Source organism: Gobius niger, assembly GCF_951799975.1.
Source record: "Gobius niger genome assembly, chromosome: 7".
NCBI classification, from domain to species: domain Eukaryota; kingdom Metazoa; phylum Chordata; class Actinopteri; order Gobiiformes; family Gobiidae; genus Gobius; species Gobius niger.
In genome coordinates, this window is record NC_136858.1 from 18,867,203 (window position 1) to 18,890,031 (window position 22,829).

Consider the following 22,829-nt stretch of genomic DNA (forward strand, 5'->3'; position numbering starts at 1 on the left):
TGTAAACTGTGACACATCATACAACACCAAAGACCATCTGCTTCAAGCTGGAGGTGTTTGATCTTCTCCACAAACTCCTTTGTGTTTTCCACATGGTGTTCCATGTTGCCAACTAACGGGCATAAGATGGTCTTAAGGTGTTTAGTTAGATTATAGGTAATGGAGTCTATACTGGATACAATGGGTCGGGGGGAACACCTTCCTTGCGTATTTTTGGTAGTTGATAAATACATGGAATAGCATCCCCAGGAGCTGTTGGTCAATGACTTCCTCTGTCTCCTGCTTCTGTAGACAGTCTATGATTTTTTTTTTTGTAACTGCTGGTGGGGTCTCTTCTCAGTCGTCCATGGCTGTTAGCATCACAGAGCAGGTGATTGGCTTCCCCTTCCCAGTGGTCTTTATCTAATCCACGTGTGAGCTGGAAACCTTTGCGTTGCTGACAAAGACTTTTGGATGAGAGGCGGAACATTTAAACTACAAAGTACAGAAGATGACTCAAGAACCTTCATCTAAAGCTGGACAACTCCTGTACGACTAAGAGCCTACACAGACCACTGTAGGTAGGCTACACCTATGTAGGTAGTCCAGTTTCCAGCTAGAATAGTAATTTACCACATTGACAATGATTAGGCTGTATTTCTAATGTAATACTATTCTCATTGAGGGGGAAAAACAGCCTCTAAAAATAAGGACATTTAAGTGTCTTTCAAAACTTTCGAACGGCAGTGTATAGTCCATTAAACACTACAAATGCATCCCAAAAGCAGGTTCTGCTCCATCTTCTGACTTTGAAGCGTGTTTCACTCAGTGCTAATAAAAGGTATAGGAGGATCAAGATGTGAACACACTGCTCAGCGCATGGAAGGTGCTCCTAGTGTGACCTACTAAACATCAGTTTGGTACACGGTGCATGTTTTGTATGAAAGGCTTTTGCCTTTTGCTCAAAACATGTGTTTGGCTAGACATAAAAACATTTTCAGAAGAGATTTTGCTCTTACCAGAGAATCCTGAGGTGTTGGTGTTTGTGGCTATCATAGAAAAATGAAAAGACTAAATTTTGCGACGCAAACAATGATCTCCGCTCGGTCCATTTCCAGCTGAGTCCACATCCACCTCCAAGACTCACTGGGTCAATCATTGGGTCAAAACGCAGCCATCCAGTCCGGGATAAGTTCTGCCCTGGGACAGTCTTGTGCAGCAGGAGCACATCTGCGGGGTTTGCTTCGAGTTAACATCCTTTCTTTTCCATAATTCTTCTCTTAACAGCTTCTTGCCTTTCTCAAGTCACTTGATATCAGTTTACGTTCTCCACGGCGACAGGAACTTCCGCAACTGTGTGAGACGTCAGGATGACGCTGCAGAAATACGCCCACAGCTGACGTGACGATCATCAGTCATAACTGTATCATGGACTGTGATACTCAGTCTCAGTCTATGGTGATACTGTATCATATAGACTGTGATACTGTATCATAGACTTTAATACTGTATCATAGACTGTGATACTGCATCATAGACTGTGATACTGTATCATAGACTGTGATACTGTATCATAGACTGTAATACTGCATCATAGACTGTAATACTGTATCATAGACTGTAATACTGCATCATAGACTGTAATACTGTATCATAGACTGTAATACTGCATCATAGACTGTAATACTGTATCATAGACTGTAATACTGTATCATAGACTGTGATACTGCATCATAGACTGTAATACTGCATCATAGACTGTAATACTGTATCATAGACTGTGATACTCAGTCTCAGTCTATGGTGATACTGTATCATATAGACTGTGATACTGTATCATAGACTTTAATACTGTATCATAGACTGTGATACTGCATCATAGACTGTGATACTGTATCATAGACTGTGATACTGTATCATAGACTGTAATACTGCATCATAGACTGTAATACTGTATCATAGACTGTGATACTGCATCATAGACTGTGATACTGTATCATAGACTGTAATACTGCATCATAGACTGTAATACTGTATCAAAGACTGTAATACTGTATCATAGACTGTGATACTGCATCATAGACTGTAATACTGCATCATAGACTGTAATACTGTATCATAGACTGTGATACTGTGTCATACTGTTTCACAGACTGTATTACTGTACTGCATCATTGATCTATGGTACTGTATATGTGCAGAGAGGTGATGGCTACTGTCTGTAAGCGTAATATTTAAGAACATGGTTAAAAAAAAGTTGCTGAATGTTGTTGTTGTTGTTGTTGTTGTTGTTGTTTTTTTTTGGGGGGGGGGGGGGGGGGTGGTAATCATCATTTAATTTTGAGTTTTAATAGATTTGGGTGAGCTGTGGATAAAACGCATAGGATAAGTGAGAATTACACTGTACGGCTCCAGTATGTCAGTGGAACCGCTGTGACGCTAGATGGCGGCATGAAGGTCCATGCGGTATGCTGCAGCCCCATGTACACTAACAAGTGCAGAAGAAGACTACACGTTTGCTAAAAGAATCTGGTAAGGATATGACACTTGATTTTAACAACACCCTTTCATTGCAGAAATAGCTGCTTGGATCTGTGAATTGACTGTATTTGGTGTTGCAGTAGTATAAATCCATAATGTATTTGCTGTTGATGAGGCCTATAACACGCCCTGTTTCGTTGTTGGACAGATGTGACTGCATTGTTGTTGAGTGCTAAATCATATCACTACATGGACTGATTTATAATTTGTTATTTTGTTTAATGCCATGTTTTATTGCAATGTTTTAGCCAATCTCAAATCATTTTATATACAGGTCTCCTGGTTACAAATGTTACATTATATACAAGGTAGAAAACCTAACATCTTTTGATGTTATACTCTGTGTTTCAGAGCACATCAAACAAGAGATATGGGAGCCTTCATTTCCAAATCTAAAGTAAGTGAATATAACATATGTTAGAACACAGTCATGCACAGAAAACAATATTTTAGCATAGATAAAACAATCCAATATAGCACACATAGCATTTTACAGTTAAATGTGAATATGGTCAAATGTTGTGACATAACTGAAGCAGTCTCCTCCCCTTACTTAATGTCATTCTTACTTAACAACAATGTCTTTCAGAAAAGGTGTTTTGAATTTTAATCATTCAAAAACGTAGACATACAACCAGACACAGAAACAAGGCTAGATCTGGAGTGGTACAGGCGCTGACATATGTAAAAATGGGGCGGTCAGGACTGAAGGACTCACTGATTTCAAATTATTTTTGTTCTTATTGTGAATTATGAATAGTTTTGTACTTTCTAAAATCTGGTTTTATGTTTAATGGTTTTACAGACAACATTTACCCGGACTGAACAATTGGAAAACTTGGACAAGGTAGCACCATTTGTAAAAAAGAATAATTAAATTACTTTATTATTTTAGTCATGAACTGATCTTTCTGTTGCTGTTTTCCACATTTTTGTGATTTCTTCTGATTGTAGGAAATTAAAGAGCTGATGGACTTTCAGGCCAAGAATCAGCGGCTGCAGAGGGTAAGTCCGTGGGAGCATGTTCTGTATATGGAGCTTTCTTTACTTTCAGTCTCATAGAAATGTGTGTTTTTGCATCAGCTGTGGGTCGGTAGGCTGCTGGTTTACTCCTCCGTCCTCTATCTGCTCATCTCTCTCCTCGTCTACTGTGTCTTTCTGCCTGAACACTGGCTGAAACGATTCACCATGGCAATGCCCTTCTTTGCATATCCAGTTGTGTGAGTATCACATGTGCCATGCTTGCAATAAGTATGTAAATAAGTATTCTTGTTTATTTTTTTGTCAAACATCAGTGAGGAGAGCCCTCAATTACAATTTTGGCGAGATTATATCAATAAAGTTAATCAAAGCATTTACACACACAAAAATCATTCAACAGACTTTTTAAGGCATATAGCAATGTATCAAGAGGGAAAGCTCAGTACACACACAGTTTAATAGTTGATAGCTCGGACGTGCCTTCCCTCTGTGCGCCTTCCCCTCTTTCCTTTTTCACTTGCACAGGCATCAGAGAACACTACATGACACTAATGTTTTGTCAGAACATCTGAACTTACGTTTGCAGTGAATTTACTACGTTTATATGAGCGAGCAGTGCGTGAAGTCTTCTTTCTCATTGAATTCGGGACATTTTTTTGTCAGCTGCATTAATAAAACAATACTTTACAATGCCATTTGATCACAATGGCCTCAGTGTGGTGCCCGTCGGAGCACTTGATGCCCCACGAACAACGTGTTATGAGCGAACAGGAAGCGGCGGTGCTGCACAGGACACAATGATGTGTTGCATTTGGTCCATTATTAACAATAAACTGGTCCAACCATGTACTTAATGTGTGATCAAGCTAGTATTTGTATTTTCATCATAAAAGTGATACAAATGTTGGAATTAGTGATGTTGTCATAATACAGTATTTGTCTCTGGGCCTTGATGTTATTATAAGGTTATGGTCTTTGTTGTCATTATACAACTGTGCAACAAATTTTCCTCTGCATTTGACCCATCCTTTGGCAAAAGTGGGCCCAGGGACCCATCTCCAGATGTTGAGACAGCCTGATGGTCAGAATCACCTGGCAAGAGCGCCGATCACTCAGCCATTGTGCGCCAATATAGATATTTGACCTGGTATATTGCTAATGTCTCTGTAATTATTGGTGATATACATATAAAACATAAAGGCGTAGGGTTCAACATCCCTGTGAATACGCTGTAATTGGATAAAGATCTTTGAGCCACAGGATTACGGTAATATCGTGAGTTTATGAACATGAGTTGTGAAGGTCCCTGACATCTGACATCCTCAACTTTTATTGAGAGCCCAAGTCATAATAGCTAGTTTGTGATGGCATTATATAAAGGGAAATGGAGCATGTCATGTAAACGGGTCTCTCTTGTAAATGAGACATTGAGTCTCAAGGGACAAACCTGTATTAATAGGGATAAATAAAAAATATGAATGGTAAACAATTTAATCAAACCTCTGTCTTCTTTTTGTGCCTCAGGGTGTGGTTCATCCGGAAGCTCTTCCTTTTCCTTTTCTCCAAACGGACAGAGTCCAACAGTAAGTATATAATATTGATTCTGAACTGAACTATTACATTGGAACATACACTCATTAGTTGCCTTTTTTGTCAGATGACAAATTGGAGGAATTAAAGTTGTGCAAAAGGAAGCTGGTATGTTTTTTGTTTATTTTTGCATCAGAAACTGCTGCAGATTGTTTTACTTCACTAAATGTTGTTGTTGGTAAAGTTGGAAGAGGTGATGGAAAGAGAGACGTACAAAAAAGCCAAACAAATTCTGGAGCAGTTTGACCCTGAGGCTGTTAAAAAACAGGTAAGAACTCACTTATGAATCTAACTTGTGTCTAAATGCATTGTGTATGTTCATGCCATTTTCATGCCGTTGTTATTTCTCAACAGGAGCCTCAGTCAACTCCGCAACCTTCTCCTGGCACAGGTAAGAAACACTCACATTACTTCACTTTCAAAGCATACTTATTAGATGTACAAATGTAAATCATTTATTATTCAGAATATATCTACTGTTTTGTGTTCTTTTTTGAAAAGGCAATAGAGAAAAGTTAAATCACCTGATTAACTATTATGAATGTATTTTATAACATGCTGTAAGTTAATCTTTTAATGATTGTCAGCAACAGCATAACGGATAAGGTGGTTTACACTGTGTGTGTTAGTATGTAAGATGGTTGATCATTGGCCTGTGATATGCTCAGACCTTCGACAGAGGGGTGTGGCCATCAGACCAATGCCTATGAGAGGAGCTGTACTTGTGGGTAAGACAAAAACATGTTTCATATTTGTTCATCTATTAATTTAAGTCGATAGCATGACCTCATTATATGTTCAGACATCATGGACATACGTGTTGCCTATGTGGGGCAATCACTTTCTGCTGTGTGATCATGATCCTATTGCCTTTATTGAGCCCATCTTTTTGTAAGCTCCAGGAGGCCCACCAGAGAGATCTGTTCTGTCGTCCCCTGTCATTCCAGGGCCCCTCTCCCCGAGACCAGGAGGTATGCTGAGTTAGCCAAGGGTTTTTGGTAGTGAACTGGAGTTGTCCTGTCATGATTAACTTGATGAGCTGACAGATCATTGTATGTACCCCAGGTTTGCAACCTCCAGGGCCTCCTCTTGCCCGCCCCATTTTGCCCCGAGAACGCGGGACAGTAGACCGAGTGGTGGAGTACCTGGTGGGTGACGGCCCGCAGAACCGGTATGCGCTACTACAACATGTGACTGAAATCTGCATTTGATTTTTGTGTTTTTTTCATTCTTTTGTCCGTCCTCGGCAGATACGCACTGATATGCAGGCAATGCTTCTCTCACAATGGGATGGCTCTAAAAGAAGAATTTGAGTTTTTAGGTAAGGGTTCCTTCCGATCCTACTGTAGATTTTTCCTAATCTCTTTAAGAGCAGTCTGAGGTCATTGTATGTCATTTTTCTGGTGTGCTGTGTCTTTGTAGCTTTCCGCTGTGCATACTGTTACTTCCTGAACCCTGCGAGGAGGACACGCCCACAGGCTCCCAGACTGCCAGAGTTCAGCTACGAACGGAGGCTGAGAGCAGAGGAGTGCCCTGCAGTTTCATCAATCTCAAGAGAAGACACTCCTCCCAATGCAGGTCTGGAGTTGCTCATAGTTTAGGATCATATAGCCAACATCGCAATAGAGAACAAAACTATCACTGTAGCTTTCTTCCCTTTTATACAAAGCCTTAAATCAAATTGTAGTTGCCGATTAGTGCTTCACAGCTAGAACAGGCAAAAATATGATATAATAATCTAGTCTTTGATGTATAAATGTTCACAAACCTAAAATCACACACTTTTCCTTCTGACAGATGGAGATGAGATGGAGGAGGAAACGATCAGTGACAAGGAAGTGAGTGACAGTGAGGAGCAGGAGGCGGAGGTTCATTTGGAGGAAGAGTCTCGTCCCTGTGACTCCGCTCAGACCGAGCCATCGCTGGATTCGGGACGGTCTGAGGCAGAGACATTCTAGATCACAGACAATCTGACTGGACCTGGGACAGCCCATTTCAGTCCTGTATACCGTATTTGTCCATTCCGTCAAGGCGCTGCAGCAGTCCCTCAGCTCCATCTGTCCTCCCACCTCACCACTGCACCTTCCACAGGGGACGGTGGAAGCATCTGAGAAGCGATTGGAATGGAAAAACATTAAGATCTGTATCATTCTTAAAACTTGGAAGCCACTTCATGCACTTTTCTTTCACTGCTGAGAATTAACTGGCTGATTTCTATTTATTTGAAAGTATTTATTTTATTATTTATATTAAGTTGACTGTTATTGATTCCCTTTTGTAAGAGGCTCCGCATACATTTGGGACTAGTTGGTAGAGAGTGGTAGGATATGCAAGTTAAAACAACTGTGCAAAAAATAGGTTAAAGAATAATGAGCAGTGGTACACTAGACCAGAGGTTCCCACAGTGGGGGTCACGTGACACAAGGGGGGGTTGCAAGATGATTTTGAGATCATATTTTTTACATTTCTGACACTGAATTGATGTATTTTTGATTGACATAATTATTTTAGTGACATGAAGCCAAATATCAAAATACAGTATCCAAGCTGACATCATTAAACCATTTTAAATGTTTTGCACGTTAAATTATTATAAATGCGAATTACAGTTTACAGAAGGGGTCCCAAGTTTTTGGTTGAGTGGTTTTGGGAGTCACGGCCTGAAAAGGGAATCCCTGCACTAGAACATGCAGTAGCTGAAGGTCTTCAAGACATGTCCATGACTTGACTGTGACTGGAGTATGTAGTAACATTCCTCTTTTTCCCATTAAACCGAAAACTGAAACCAGTTTTACACATTTGGTAAAATCACAGGAGTGTTTAATTCGGTATAAAGGGGATTTTTTTTATTATTTGCATAACTTTGATTTGGTTGTTTACTAATGCTTTATTTGCACTTTGTTTCAAGTCACTCGTTTATCCATGAAATCTTCATTTGTAACATGGTTGTATTTGTATGCATTTATTGTTTGAAAAATTACAAGAGAGCTTGATCACACTTTGCACTCCAGTTGTTCCACGTGTTTGCTAAACTAATAAAATGGAACCAAAAAACAACAACATGAAAACGTGTCATCAGAAGCTGCAGTCCCTCAGTGTGCTTCAGTGGGTCAGGCCTGCATGTTGAGCTCTATCAGTCTCCCAGCGAACACCGCTATTGTCCCAATGATACACACAGCCATGAAGACGCACAGCAGGATGTGGTCCAGAACCATGGCCACAAACTTCCACTCCTCTGCAGCCTGCAGCAGGATAAAAGAGACTGCATCAGTAACACTGCACACACCCAGAGAGCCCAATCCTTTTACTCTGTGTGGACTTACATTGTTGGACTCCTCGTCGGACTTCATGGTCTCAGCGATATACTTGACTCCCTCAATAGCGCTGCGGACGTCTGGGTTCTTAGTGATGGGAGACTGGTAAGTGATACTGGTGGGAGTGGGGTTACCTGCCCAGGTGAGAGAGGGAACCGTCAGTTTTAGGCTTAACTTTAGAACTACAAAAATAATGCATTTGTCTAAAAACCCTTTTCCCCGATGCTTCCAAAGTTTACAATTACATGCAATATTTATTCATTCTGCACTCGGCTGTTTTATGTTGTAGTATGGTTTAATAAACAGTTAGAGGAAGATGGCCAAAGTTCCTTGGTATAACCTCAAAGCTATTTTAATGATTGTCAACCTGCATCCTGCACCTGATATGTCGGATATGTCCATGTCAGTGGGGAACAGTCTCTTCTGTCGGATCTCCTGACTGGGATGCTTCATGGTGGAGAAAAACATGAGTTTTGGGATGGTCTCAATGAACACCTGCATGAAGTCAGAGAAACGCAATAAGAATTACTGCACCTTTAAAAACGTAACTAAGCGTGACATGATTTTACACATACTTGAGTAACAGTAGTGAAGCATTGAAAATTATGCAAAGGTGCTTGTTTCAAAAGGCTCTACATGTAAATACAGTTGTTTATAATGAATGAGCAGAAGAGAAACATGAATACATACAATAAAATAAGGGAGGGGGAGCAAATCATCGAGTTTCAATGATTTGCTCTTAGAGAAATATAACCAATTGTAATTTTTTTTTAGCACATGGCCTGTTTTGATATCACTACTGCTCACATTACACTGAATTGCTAAGGTTTGACCCTTTCAAACAGCACAGACACAGTTTTAAACGGAAAATTGAAATTGAGAAAAGGGTAAAACTTTAAATTGCCATCACTCAGGGATGAGGCGAGGCTTATTTTCTTAATTTTTGTTTAGTCTGCACTGCAGCCTGTGTCACAGCCCTGTGCCAGTGAGCGGACAAAGGGGCAGGGCACAGGCCGCAGAGATCAGGGGCTGGGCCTTCACTGAGGACCACTAACCCTGGATATGTGTCTAACACAGCCTAAAGTGCATCATTCAGGTTTTTATTTCTATTATTCCTGATGATTGATTTGATCATATTATATTTGTATTGCTTTTGAAATACAATTATGACACAATCTGATTAGCATCTTATAGATTGTTAAAACCAATAATGTCTAATTTTGAATAAAAGTATTTTTACAATTGTTGCAGTGTAGTTATTTCTCTAAAATGCATCAAATTACAGGAAATTACATATGTTCGGTTCGAAATTTTAATTTTCTGAGCGAGAACCCCCTCCCCCTCCCCATCAGGTGCTATGCACCCCTAAAGTTGAAACACTAAAATCGCCCCGCCATCACTCCTGTAATAATCTTCAGATCTGCTTCACTCGACCTGCAGCTGAAAGCAGAGGCGCATGTTCACATCATAAATAAGAGCTCATCCATGAAGATGAAATGCTTAAATATCTATTCCGCCCTAATATAAGGGTTTTGAAGAATGCAAATTTGTTACTTAAAAAAACAAGCTAAATTTGACAACATTGCAACAGGTGAAGAAGATTTGGCTCAAGTGACACCAATAACAGTTGCCCGTATAAACATACTGTAGGTACAGTATCTATCAAATAATAATCATCTATTTGGATATACAGTATTGTGCAACATCTTGAATCTGCATGAGTGTTGCATAAACCCAGCCATGGAACTTTGATTGGCTGACCCGTTTGTGTGTACCCTTGTCTTTGACACCCTAAAGGACAATATCCAGCTCTCCTTACTTCCGCCGTAGTAGAATTGCACTCGACCTACAACATTTTGGTTTGCAGTTATACAAAGGGATCATGGGCGTGTCTGGACATGTGTACAGGGGTGGCACAGCCGGAATAGTTATTCTAGAATGGCACCATAACCATCCATGTTTAAGACTTTACATTTGCATTGAGAATTTAGCTTAACTAAATGTAAGCATTCTTATATGTCTATGCTTTCTATTACCATTACACTGTATTCGTAATAGTTTGGTGAGTAAAACGGAGTAACTAGAACCGAGTTGGGTGGCCAATCAGATTCCAGGAGCGGCCTGTGCCCCCTCTGGCCACCTCAAGACACACCCCTGTTAGGAAGTCATATTTTATTTTTTACAATTATTTATTTATTGCCAATGACAGTTGTAGAGGGCGTACCTTGCGGATCCAGTTGGGCATGGTGTGTGTGCTGGGCGAGCGGTGGTGCGTGTTGATGACAATGACAGTGATGATGATGGAGGCGATGACAAAGACCATGGTGAAGAGCATGTACTTCCCGATGAGTGGCACAGCACTGGAGGTGGAGGGGATGAGCTCCACGATGACCAGCAGGAAGACAGTGAGGGACAGGAGGACAGAGATGGACAGGGTCATCTTCTCTCCTGCAACACACACACAAGCAATCGTTTAGGCAACCTTTTCAGCAAGGTCCCTTTATAAGCGTTTTGGACATTTTGAACAATCCATGGATATCTATGGATACAGTTAACGTCTGACTAATGTTGTTTCTTTAAAAAAAAATCATATTTTTTTCTGTATTTGGTGCAGTGATAAATTACTGTTTCTGTTTGTTAGAGTAAAGTATCCGGGACCTATTTTGGAGGATCCGGCAAAGATTTGAGATTTATACTAAATCAAGCACTGGTTTGGTGTAAGTAGTTGTGAACCTTACCAGAGTCAGTGGGTAGGTAAAACACCAGGCCAGTGAGAAAGGAGAAGAGCATACAGGGAATGATGACATTGACGATAAAGTAGAGAGGCAGGCGCAGCATGAGGAAGTGGTAGGTGATGTCCAGGTAGGGCGTGTCTGGGCAGCACGTGTAGAACACCCAGTGCTTCCAGCTGCGGTAGTCTTTCAGCACCCACTCTCCGGACTCCATGAAGTTACTCAGGTCGGGACGGTCACTGTCCTGACCATAAGAGGAAGAAGTTATTTTAAGTAGTACTTTCTCGCTATATAACTACAGTTACTACATTTTAAAAAAGGTTGTCCTTTAAAGAATTACAGTTCAAAAGTGCAGCAACACTTATGTTGTTAGTCCCACAATCTCAGCAGTCAGACAATTGAGGGAATGTCCAGTATGTAAACTTTGCGAGCTCTCACCGGGTTGATTACCACCAGATTGCCGTCATATGTCCATGTTCCCAGCTTCATGCTACAGTTCTGAAGGTCGAACGGAAAGTGGAGCACAACAATCTCACAGTAGCTCCTAAAGATGGCTGGAGGGTTCCACGTGATCATTCCATTGTTCTCCAACAAGACTTTGGTCTCATGGATGATGGCAAATTCTCCATCAGCACTGGAACAGGAAGGAGATACTGTTAGCAATGTCATATACAGAGGAAAATAGTCTCATTTAAATTCAGCAATGTAGTATGGTTCTTTTAAAGTAGTGTGGTTAACTGGGTTTGTAAGCTATATGATGTACTACTTTGGTCAAAGAAGTTTGTTCTTCTAGTCACCAAGCATTAAAGTGATGGTCCGTAAGTTTGCAAAGTGAGGAGAGACGGAGAAAGATTTGAAAGTAAACAATCAAGCTCCTCCCCCTCCCTCCTGATGGGACCTGACAGGCTGGTTCACAGGAAAAGCTCATCTCATTGGTCAGCGCGGGAGGATGCTAGACTCTGATTAGTTGCTGAGATCCGGGAAGGAGGGACTTTATATATTATTATTACCATTATTATTATTATCATTATTATTACTAACTTTAAAATGAAATTAAAAAATCAAATCAAATAAAAATGAAAACCAAGTTGTCGATTTTGCACATTATATATATATATAAAAAAGTAGACTTCCAGACTATCATTTTACACTGCCAACTACTGACGGATCTACTGCCCCTCGATGCACATCTCCTTGTGCATGTGTATGCAGCACATGATGCAGAAGCACCGCAAACAAAATCCTCACTTATTGTAGAGCACAAGGTCTGGTTTCCAGATGTCAGTGGATGGCACACGAATCTTCTTTATCCCTCCATAATCATCAGGATTCCATTGCAGATTCACATCTATCCATTGCTGCAGAGAAATGGCAGTGTTAGAACAGAACTGATTGCAGCTCTGCAACAGTGAATTCTGTGTAGCATCGGTTGATCTTTTGATCCTCATGCATGCCTGAGAGTAAGGAAACTAAATTCTAAAAATATTAAAATAATCTTGCATGAAATAAGAAAATAAGACTGCCAATGGGACAAGAACAATGTTCTTACCCCATTGGCAAAGAAATTAATCTAAAATAAAGACCAAATGTATTAAAACAAGGCATCTCAAGTGAAATAATCTAGTGAAAATTTCCAACTGCATATTAACTAGTTCAAACAACTAAAATTTAAACTATTATGTTCAAATTGAGCCATTTAAACTCATGTAGTTATTTATTGTTTGCAGTATAGTGTGACGACAGAGAGATGCTTGACAAACGCAATCGCCCAAATCTAGTTCAGCGACCTCCACAGATGCGTCCCACCATCAGCAAAAACCTGTGACCACTCCCGACTGGGACCCCCTAGTCATTGCTAAATGACAGTAATAGCCATAATTGCCACTTGCGGTTTTAATATTAAATATTGTTATAATTCTGCCCCTTGAGATTTGCTTTTGTTTATTGTACATAAGATGTTTTAACTATTTAACTGTTTGCACATTTCCTGTCTATTTTGCGCACCCTGAGTGACCTTATTGAATGCCAAATGTAACAAGTGAATTTCTCCGTTGTGAAATCACTAAATTATCTCATCTTATCTTAAATGAGACAAAACTGCTTATTATTGATGAGTGTGAAATCAGTCAAACTGTGGCTGTGGCTAGTAGGATATCTGACCTGTCGTAGGCGGACATTGCTATTCACAATCTGGTTGACTTCATCCTGAAACAGACAGTGTGATAATTAAATAAAAGTGTTTGAGCATATAGAAAAATCTTCAAAATGTGGTGAATGCTTACCACACTGATAAGCTGGATGAGCTGCAGGCCCACTGTTACAACCACTTTGTCCCCATAGTGATTGACAGGCCGCACCACCTTATTGTACCCAGTAAAGAGCTTCTTCACCAGTCGTGTCTCATCCGCTGAGCTCACCACTGAACCTGCAGCACAGATTTAAGTCACTCTGCCAAAAAGTTTGAAGAGACCAGCATGACCAATGTAACAATGAGGACAACTGGGCCTTCTGCCAGTGAACTTGACTCTAATCAATAGTGGAGAAATTTCAAGTGTGTTTGTTGATCAGAATACTTTCAATACACAGTGGCCAAAGGTATTATTATAACGCTGGAGGACAAACAGTAGGTTGCATCTCCTGAAAGAAGGATACAGTCTGGGCCTATATATCGTAGTAGTTTTGATCCTATTTCTTTTCAGAGGGCCAGACTAGGCTCAGATTTCCTTTGTCCAGTGCCTGGTGCCAGCTCTGTCTTTCGCACAAGCACATTTGTGCCTAGTGCCTGTGGTTTCATGTAACTGTGTAGCGTGCCCTTAGCAGACACAAATAGATTGAGGCGGGACTGGGACAGTTGCAGCTGTCCATCAAATATCCAAACAACAAACAAACTCCCTTCTAGAAAAGGGGTTAAGATAATAATGTGCATACACTGTAGCTTCTAAATACACAACAGTAGTAGTAGTAGTAGTAGTAGTAGTAGTAGTAGTAGTAGTAGTAGTAGTCTTTTCGAGCTTGTAAACTATTGCATGTCTCTGTGTGTATGGGGTGCGCAGCTGTGCAGTTGCTGAGTTCACTGGTCTAATAGGACGCCTCTGACAGATGTCCACACAACAACAGCTTGGCGCATAGCTGCAATACCTTCACATGGGTTGGCACAGGAGCCCGGGTCAGAGGAGTTACCGCAGGAAATGACACGTGAGATGCACGAGGAGAAGTGAAGGACAAATAATTGTACTGTACTGTATATTAAATGGGACAAATAGGCCCTTTAAAAAATATGTTTTTTATTTTCTTTAAATAATGCAACATTTGTAGCCTACATGGTCAATGAGTGTAATTTTCGAGAGATCGAACTGTAGCCTAATATGGAGAAATAAATTAGGCCTAATTGGCTACTAAAAAGAAAGGCATAGACTACTGGGCCTGTACCAGTCATAATTATTAGTATTTATTTGGGGGAAAAACCAAACAGCACAGTTATCACAGCTATTTTGTAACCTTAGTAATCTTGAAGGTTTCGTCTTGATTTAATTGGCTACGGTTTTCTTTTTATAACAAACAGCCATATTGGCTATACCTTACTCTTACTATGCTTTCGGAATGTTATCCCAGTTATTGGTCGGCTCACCTGGACCAATACAGTCAATTTACTGATTAATTAAAGAGACTTACCAACAAAAATAGTTCCAATCCACGTGATCAGGATCTGAAAGTGGGACAGCTTCATATCTCCACTGCAGGTCCTTAATGCTGGACCACTGTATATCTGAGGTTGGATTTGTGCTACTGTTGATCCGTTTGGTGGAGCACTGGAAATGAGTCAAGCTTGCAATGTGGAGGACTCATGTCCCAGACCAGACCACTCCCACAGAGAGATCCGGGACGACAGATGACACCAGGGGCTTCAGTCCACACTCCCACACTGTCCCACTGACCCGGCTTAGTGTGTTTCGAGCAGGACAGGAGGTGGGCAGGGAATACAGTAAGTGCGAGGGACAAGCGATCAGAGGGATGAGCATGGTGTAGACAGGAATTCAGAGAATAGGACAGGAGCTCACAAGACAGGCCATGGCTGGAGATGTTGTTGCGAACAGTCAGAGACAGCATGAGTAAAAGGAAAAGGTATACTTTATTGAAATTCGTTCTCTGTATTTGACCCATTCTTCAGTGCAGCTGAAGCACCCTGTAGGATTAGGCAGCTGCAGTAGGCAGGCGCCCGGGGACCCATTTTCCAAATGTGGAGCCAAACTTATGGTCAGAATCACCTGGCTGGAGGATTAACCTATTGTGCATGTTTTTAGTTGTAGGAGAAACCAGAGCACCCAGAGGAATCCAGACATAGGGAGAAAATGCAAACTCCACACAGAAAGGCCCCATCAGGGATCAAACCTGGGACCATCCAGTTCTCTTATTGTGAAGCACGAGCACTAACTACTGCGTATGGCGCTTCAAAGAACAGGGGAACATAGCCATTTTGGATTGTTTACTTAAAGGGGAAGGCAAGTATAACTGTGTCTCCTCTTCAGCTGCAACACAACTGATCTGTGACAATCAGTACATGGATTCGTACAAAACTCATAATACACTTTATTCAATAGTGCAAAAATACAGTACATTGCCTGATTTGGGGTTTGTAAAACTTTACCATTAACAAATATACAGTAAAAATACTATCGTAAAAATTCCATCATAAAACTCATAATAGAGTTGTCGAACAGGTTACAATGAAATGCAGCTGTTCCATTCAAGAGATACATGTCCCAAAGGGTGAAAATATTAGGAGCTGGAACTGAGCTGTCAGATTGCACGTACAATGGCGGAGGTATGTTTTGACTGATAAAAGTGAAGCTAGTAGTGAAGCTGTACTGTGTGTGTCAGACAGTCCTGCTGTGGGCTCAGGGTACAGAGGAGGAGCTGTCCAGCTCCAGAGAGGTATGCTCCAGGACTCCATATCCGTTCATCTTCTTCAGTTTGAGCTGGTCCAACTGTGTCAGGCCCTGTGTCTCCAAAACTGCCTCCTTTTTGGAAAACATGCGGCTGATCTCCAGAAACGTCTTGTTCTTCGTCTCAGGGATGATGAAGTAGACGTATGTGGCCACAGACACGCAGACAGCAGCAAAGACCAGGTAGCAATAGGCTCCCGCCGACATCTGAGCACAAACCATTGTCAGATCTCATGTGCTATGTTAGAATCACACCTCTGCTGTAAAGCATGCATCAGAGTGTTCCAGTAATAAAGCTGTAGGGTCAGACTGTACCTGAAGGAACGGGAAGACAAAGCCCACGGTGAAGTTGGACAACCAGTTCAGCGAACCACCAACAATGTAAGCCGCGGGCCGATGGGACTGTTTGAATAACTCAGCCGTGATCAGGAAAGGAACTCCCGCTGCAAGATTAATACAGAGGCAACAACATTTGTTAGGGTCACACACTGTGCAAAGATCAGTCATTAAGGTTGTATGTGACAGAAGTTACCTGGACCAATACAGAAGCCTGCGATGATCCCTACCACGCAGCACACACTGATATATCGCATGAAAGACAGATTTGTCTGTAGAAGGTAAACGTGGTCATAGTCATAACTTGTTTATGTGCACTTCATAACACCCAAGCCACACATACACACTCACACACCTACCTGTAAAATGAGGGCAAGTGTGATGCCAGCGCTGCAAATGCCCATCATGGAGAAACCGCCAATCATCAGAGGCCTCCTGCCTAACCTCTCTATGGTGAAGCACTGAACACAGGTGGCATCATGTAATTACATTGCTGAAAACAATACTGGTAATAAAACCCAGGCCAACAGTATGCACTGTTACATGGGTTAAAGCTTAGGCGGCAGAACTAACCCCAATGAGTCCAGTGATGATTTCAATTACCCCGGTGCCAGCTGTAGTGTACTGGATCTCTGGAGGTGGGATACCAGCCTTTTCGAAGATGTCGTTGGTGTAGAACCAAATCTGTAGTGACATATAAAATGAATAGAATGCTCAGTTCTATTGCTTTTATCTTGTTGCTTATATTCAGATTGAGAGAGTGACTATGATGGTGGACTCACTGACCGCGTCAATGCCAGACAGCTGCATGCCGATGTTGATGACCACCACACTGAGCACCTGCCAGCGCACACTCTGATCCCGCAGCAGCTCCAACACAGAGAGCGTCTCCACAGACGACAGTGAGCGCTGCTCCTCCTGCATCTCCTCGATCTCTGACTGGATGTTACACTTGGACCGATACCATTTCAGAGCTGGAGAAGGTCAAGAGCAATGTCAATCACAGCAAGTCAAGTCAAGTCAAGAAATAAAGAAATCTATCTATCTATCTATCTATCTATCTATCTATCTATCTATCTATCTATTGGCCAGCTCAACATGTATGCAGCTAGACAGACAGAGTTGTAACACCTGTGATGGTGGCATGGATGTTGTGCTTTTCGATCAGAAGATAGCGGGGGCTTTCTGGAAACCACGGCAACAGAAGCAACTGAATAAATGTGGGGACCACCACTACAGACAAGAAGAGGGGCCAGTGCTCCTCCTGCAACACAGGCATCAACATCAATGCCCCAGTAGAGGGCGAGCTTTCACAGGACTGTCAGTGGGCTTGACAGTCACTTGCTCCAGCTTAAATAAAATTTCCTCCAAATTTCTGCTTTGACCTCACCTTTCCGAGAAGCTCATTTAGTCCAAGAATTTGAGCCGTGAAAACTCCGGTGCCAATGAAGATACTGGGAACCAGACCAAGGAAGCCACGCAGGTTTTTAGGTGCTATTTCCCCGAGGTACATAGGCACCACGCTCAGAGATATCCCTGCATCACACGCACAAACAGATTAGGCTTTCATATCACATTTATTAGTATTGTAGAAAAAACCTCATCTTGTCTGTAGTTAACCATCTGTTGAGGGGGCTGGATTGTGCATAAAAATGCTATATAGGGTCTGTAATCCAAAACAGTATGGTGTATGCATTGCTTTTTTAATTTGTTTTTTATTTCTTCACTCAGCTGTTAAAAAGGAACTCCACCATCTATAGTTCACTATTCCCTTGACATAAAAATGGCTGTGGGTAGTTTGGTACCTGAGTGAATTCCTGTGATAAATCGGCCGATTATAATCATCTCTGGAGAGCCGCAGGTTCTGCTGAAGCCCATGAAAGCGCCCGCTATGAAGACCAGCACAGTAGTTTTCACAATGGTGCCTTTTCTGCAACATAAAGAATAACATTGCATTCCTTCACCCTCCAAACTCGGTGGTTGTAAGACACTTTCTTTGGCCCTGGCAGCTACCTGACTGATGGAAACCTGGCTTCAAATGTGTTAATGTTTTTCCCCACTTCTTCCTCAATTGTAGGTGAAGAAGGAACAGTAACAGAGCACATTTCTAACCCTTTAATAAACTTTAATAAGTGTTTCATTTGACAAAATATTTGCTCAGTGTTTCTGCATGGCATGGAATAAAAATCACAGGCACCTAAGCAAGTTCACTGTAACACAAGGAAACCTTTTGTGTATTCAGATTTGATTATTTGATGTTCATTTCATGAATACATATTCAGACTCAGGTATTTGTGCTGGATTAGTTCATATCAGCATATCCGAGATATACAACATGTAGAGTAATAAATCTTTTCATTATTGTGAAAGGCCAACAGTACCTTCCGAAGCGTGTGACCAGCATCCCCACAATAAGAGAACCCAGCAGTCCCCCCATGGCAAACACTGACACAGTGAGAGAGTACATGAGTGTGAGCGCCTCTTCATTCAGGCTGGTTCCATTACGAGCCACAGCTGTCCTGTTGTAGAAGTCTTTTATGTACTGGAACAGAGGGCAGTCACAAGATGAATAATGAGTTATTTTATAATCTAAAGTCAAATCAATGCCAAAGGCAATTTTCAAAATGACATTTTATGTGTGGGTAAGGAATCTCATGATTTTTCCCTTAACATTTTCTGATCATTAAGTTTTCCGAGATCAATTTACTATACTCATTCACATTAACTTGAACAAATTAATATATCCCCCTTCCCACAATTCATTCCATCATGGCAAATCATCAAGGGCACCCTGAGGTGCTCTCAGGACTTTGGCTCCTTCCGAAACCATCAGATTGCTAAGAGCTCTTACGCCAAACCGGATGTGCGTCAGCGTCCGCCATGGCAAGTTGCTTCCGAATTGGTTAGTCAGTTAGGAAGTAGTTAGGAAAAGGAGCCTTGATGCTAACTATCATGGCCACTTTAGCATAGGGACCTCTGATGCTAACTAACCGGTGATTAGGAGCTATGTGCCATCCCACAAGCCACTGCGCCAATCCCCCCACCCCCACCCTCGAGTGATTCATTCGCAACCACTGTTGATTGACTGGAGCACATTTAATAATAAAAATAATAATAAATAATAAGATTCTGCTCAAGCCAAACTTTATAAAAGTGATAAATCCATGTTGTCGTCTCCACAGCTCAGTCACATGTCAGTGTTAAAGAGTAAACTCAGTAAACAGATTAAATGCTTTTGTTTTCATTTAGTAGAAACTTAAGCCACATGGATCATTTGCATAATGTAGCTTTATGAAACAGCTGTTGAAATAAAATAACACTAAATGGAAATGTATGGATCATTTGGATTTACTTTTCTCCTTAAATGTCTTTGTTTGGACACTATGTTGTTGTTGGACACTGTACAGTAGGGGGCGACATGCACTTTTGTTTGGCCTCACTCCACCAATAACTTTAAAGAAGAAGAAAACAGCTGTTGGTGATGTCACTTCCCTTTCCCCTGTTTCAGGATGGACGGATTGTGCAAATTCTGCTGAAGGTCTAGTTCACTAACTGCATAGAGATCTAACAGTTGACCCCATGAAAGGTTAAGGAGTTAGTTGCTAGTGTTAGTGCTTAGAGGCTACAATTTGATGGTTTCGGATTGAGCCAGTCTCTGTGAGCACTGAGGAGACTGTTGGGGCCAAACTCAGACCTTCCTAACATCATTGGTCTCCTCCTGATGAGGAACAGCAATATGCGCTGCAGCTATGATTGTGAAAGGCTTGCAGCTAGTTTAAGACAACCACACACCATTCCTAAGTGATTAGAAGGAAATCTGTGCCCAGAGCATCACGGGATTCATTGACATTTGCAACTGTCTAATCCAATCTGTCTCATGTGGCATGTGACGTGCAGGTTCTGGCCACTATGCCAGTGGGCTTGAGCCCATACAGTTAATCAACTTTAATGAGAATTAATGCCCATGAACATGTAAAAATCCTTAAATCAGCTATGAATATCAATTATTTCCCTCAGAGCTTCTGTAATCTCAGCTAAATTTGCTCCAAGCTGCATGATACAATCGCAGTGCATCACTTGTGCAATACTACACTTCATACTATCTTACATTTTTTGCAGATTCTTGGCATTAATGCTTCTGGTAGTCTTACTCACATTAACAACTGCCATCTCCTGAATTGTTTAAGAAATTCTGACTAAACTTAACTTGACCTCAGGAAAATTAATACACAAAAGAAGAAAAAGTACTCACCAAAGCAGGTGAGTTGACCACAGCCAAATTATAGCCATAGAGCATGGAGCTCCCAAAGGAAGAGATGAAGGCCACGGCAAGCAGGGAATTGGTCAGTTGCTGCACAAGACACAAGGACATGTGAGCTCATACAGGTCAGTGGAGAGTGGTTTGATTTTCTAAATTCATATTTTTGCCTTGTTTTTATTTTTTTATTTTTTTTACCAGGTCAGCAGTTTGTTATTCGCTAACTTAGCTAAGAAATCCAAGAGATGTGACACCAGTGTGCAAAACAATTCTTGGTCTTTTATTGCACAGAATAGCTTAGATTGGTAACCCTGGTCAGAAGCACCCCTCCAGGCAGTACGTTGTGTCAAGATAACAGCTCTGCACCAACAAATAACTGATTCAAATAACTGGGATTCTTGGATGACAGGAACCATCCTCCGGCCAGAGCACGAGGAAAAGTTACATTATAGAACCATATGGCCCATGCACAACCTCACATTCACACCCCATGAAACAAGATGCTTTGTGTGTCACAGAATATATGTGTACACACGGGATTATATGACTGATTTGCTTTTTTTAAGCTTTTTTGTACATATGGCAAATGTGCACACAAACTGTCAACCATCTGCTAACCCTAACCCTGCTCACTAGTTTGAGAAAAAGCTATTACACCAAATAAATTATTATGAAAATATAGTGTCCACGTTGTGCACTCAGATGTCTCCTCTTAGGGCAGGTGAATGCAAATCGTTGACTGTCCAAAAGGAACGAGGAAGCTTCTTTGAGTGCCTGGGCATTGCAGATGCTACCCCTGACCAGCTGACTCATGTTGGCTGGACAGCTATGTGGAAGTCTCTCTATTGTGACAAGACTCTATGCTCACCTCCTGAGAATGGAGCTTACATGCTCTCCTCAGCTGAACCCTGCAAACATGGTGCCAACCAAACTCGTGCCTCCCCTGTGGGATCAGCTGAACTTCAGAGTCACGCTCTCAATCAAATGTGGATGAAACAGAGACATAGTAACAGTATGTGCCACATAAGCAGAACCGAACATTCAAATTAAAGGTGTATACCAGCAGTGCACACGGCCATCCCCATGCTGCCATGAAGCTCCGGGTTGGTTCAAATGTCATTAGGTTAAAATGATACAACATTCAATTTAGTAGTTCACAATGTATAGTTAACTTGACCACACAAACTCCAAACAAGGACTAATGCAGTAATGACAGTGGGCTTAAACAGAAAATATTTACCTTAAAAGCAGTTGTATTATTCAAGAAAATCTTTACCACCGCAAGGGCATAATGGTATGGAGTGGGGTAAGTTATAATACAAAAGTAGTATTTGCCCCCATATCATTCTACACACAAACATACTGTTCACTCGACAGCCCTTTGAGCAGATTTGAACTTCTTGCCAACCCGTTTAATCCTGCTGGACACAAACTCCATGCTTCTAAAGGGTAAACACTGCTTTTCAGGCACTTTGGTTTTCCATATCAACAACCTCTTCACCACTGCATCCACCTTAGATATGAGTGGCCATGATGAACATTAGATATTCAACTGACAAGCCAGTAAAACAGGCTTTAATGCCCTGTGTTGATGTGATGTGTGATGCCCAGATATCCAAACTCCGGGCAGTAACCATTTTCATCACTATGTCTGGGCTATTTCATTTCCAAACTTGCCAATGAATTCTCCCTGTACAGGTCTCTCCTATCAAAAGAGCTGCGCCTGGTGGATTCTATCAGTCAACGAGCCTGTCCCGCTCTCAACCACTCCACTGCAGTCCAGAACCAGAACCAGAACCAGAACCAGAACCAGAACTTACCGATGGGCTTTTTCCTGACGGTGGTATTAGTAATTCCTCAGCCATTGACACAATCCAAAAGTTCCCAGAGCAGAGCAGAGCAGAGAAGAGGAGCTGTAGGAACTTAGAGCCGTGCAGGAAGTGGTGTATGCGGAGCGGGCGGGCTCTGGTCCATGTGTAAAGCTCTGTGCAGAACAGTAGCACTACAGGCTCCACAGGTCATCACATGACGAGACCAGCGTGACACAGGGAGAAGGCTGCTGCTGGCAATTACGACTAAGTCAATTAACCACGAAAGACCGGGCAGAGAGCAGAGGACGGCACAGACAAGTTAGAGGGACTATAGAACTTCAGAA

The 22,829-nt window shown here is 41.6% G+C and overlaps 3 protein-coding genes across 4 annotated transcripts; 1 reads left to right on the forward strand and 2 right to left on the reverse strand.

The window, feature by feature from the left end:
• Nucleotides 1-2,456: 2,456 nt before the first annotated feature.
• On the forward strand, nt 2,457-7,666 carry LOC306965629 (endoplasmic reticulum junction formation protein lunapark-B-like). 2 transcript variants are annotated; one of them, XM_079560150.1, is made up of 15 exons: nt 2,457-2,511; nt 2,872-2,917; nt 3,326-3,367; nt 3,475-3,525; nt 3,604-3,740; nt 5,026-5,084; nt 5,159-5,199; nt 5,276-5,359; nt 5,446-5,482; nt 5,760-5,819; nt 5,994-6,062; nt 6,157-6,262; nt 6,342-6,412; nt 6,514-6,669; nt 6,889-7,666. In XM_079560150.1, exons 2-15 carry the CDS (start codon nt 2,891-2,893, stop codon nt 7,047-7,049), a joined length of 1,101 nt encoding a protein of 366 aa, XP_079416276.1. In that variant the 5' UTR covers nt 2,457-2,511; nt 2,872-2,890; the 3' UTR covers nt 7,050-7,666. The 2 variants fall into 2 exon arrangements, with proteins under 2 accessions (XP_079416276.1, XP_079416275.1); XM_079560149.1 differs by having other exon boundaries at nt 2,458-2,511; nt 5,988-6,062.
• Nucleotides 7,667-8,097: 431 nt separating this feature from the next.
• Nucleotides 8,098-14,923, reverse strand: LOC306965670 (acetylcholine receptor subunit alpha-like). The gene is made up of 10 exons (XM_079560190.1): nt 14,810-14,923; nt 13,420-13,562; nt 13,298-13,342; nt 12,386-12,495; nt 11,576-11,771; nt 11,144-11,381; nt 10,630-10,853; nt 8,786-8,900; nt 8,415-8,539; nt 8,098-8,333 (listed from the first exon to the last, which is right to left on the reverse strand). Exons 1-10 carry the CDS (start codon nt 14,862-14,864, stop codon nt 8,202-8,204), a joined length of 1,383 nt encoding a protein of 460 aa, XP_079416316.1. The 5' UTR covers nt 14,865-14,923; the 3' UTR covers nt 8,098-8,201.
• Nucleotides 14,924-15,885: 962 nt separating this feature from the next.
• Nucleotides 15,886-22,829, reverse strand: slc2a15a (solute carrier family 2 member 15a). Its single transcript, XM_079560168.1, has 12 exons — nt 22,495-22,829; nt 20,669-20,767; nt 18,798-18,958; nt 18,222-18,346; nt 17,807-17,952; nt 17,548-17,680; nt 17,203-17,390; nt 16,990-17,100; nt 16,776-16,877; nt 16,613-16,688; nt 16,396-16,523; nt 15,886-16,287 (listed from the first exon to the last, which is right to left on the reverse strand). Exons 1-12 carry the CDS (start codon nt 22,537-22,539, stop codon nt 16,033-16,035), a joined length of 1,569 nt encoding a protein of 522 aa, XP_079416294.1. The 5' UTR covers nt 22,540-22,829; the 3' UTR covers nt 15,886-16,032.

Coding starts and splice junctions, on each gene's coding strand:
- slc2a15a (XM_079560168.1), bottom strand. CDS start 22,539: ATGGCTGAGGAATTACTAATACCACCGTCAGGAAAAAGCCCATCG. Junction 16,878..16,989: donor TCATCACTGGACTCATTGGG/GTTAGTTCTGCC, acceptor ACCTGTGTTCAG/TGCTTCACCATAGAGAGGTT. Junction 16,288..16,395: donor TTGTCTTCCCGTTCCTTCAG/GTACAGTCTGAC, acceptor GTTTGTGCTCAG/ATGTCGGCGGGAGCCTATTG.
- LOC306965670 (XM_079560190.1), bottom strand. CDS start 14,864: ATGAAGCTGTCCCACTTTCAGATCCTGATCACGTGGATTGGAACTATT. Junction 11,382..11,575: donor ATCTGGTGGTAATCAACCCG/GTGAGAGCTCGC, acceptor TCTTATGGTCAG/GACAGTGACCGTCCCGACCT. Junction 8,540..8,785: donor GGACATATCCGACATATCAG/GTGCAGGATGCA, acceptor TCACCTGGGCAG/GTAACCCCACTCCCACCAGT.
- LOC306965629 (XM_079560149.1), top strand. CDS start 2,891: ATGGGAGCCTTCATTTCCAAATCTAAA. Junction 2,918..3,325: donor CCTTCATTTCCAAATCTAAA/GTAAGTGAATAT, acceptor ATGGTTTTACAG/ACAACATTTACCCGGACTGA. Junction 6,670..6,888: donor AGACACTCCTCCCAATGCAG/GTCTGGAGTTGC, acceptor TCCTTCTGACAG/ATGGAGATGAGATGGAGGAG.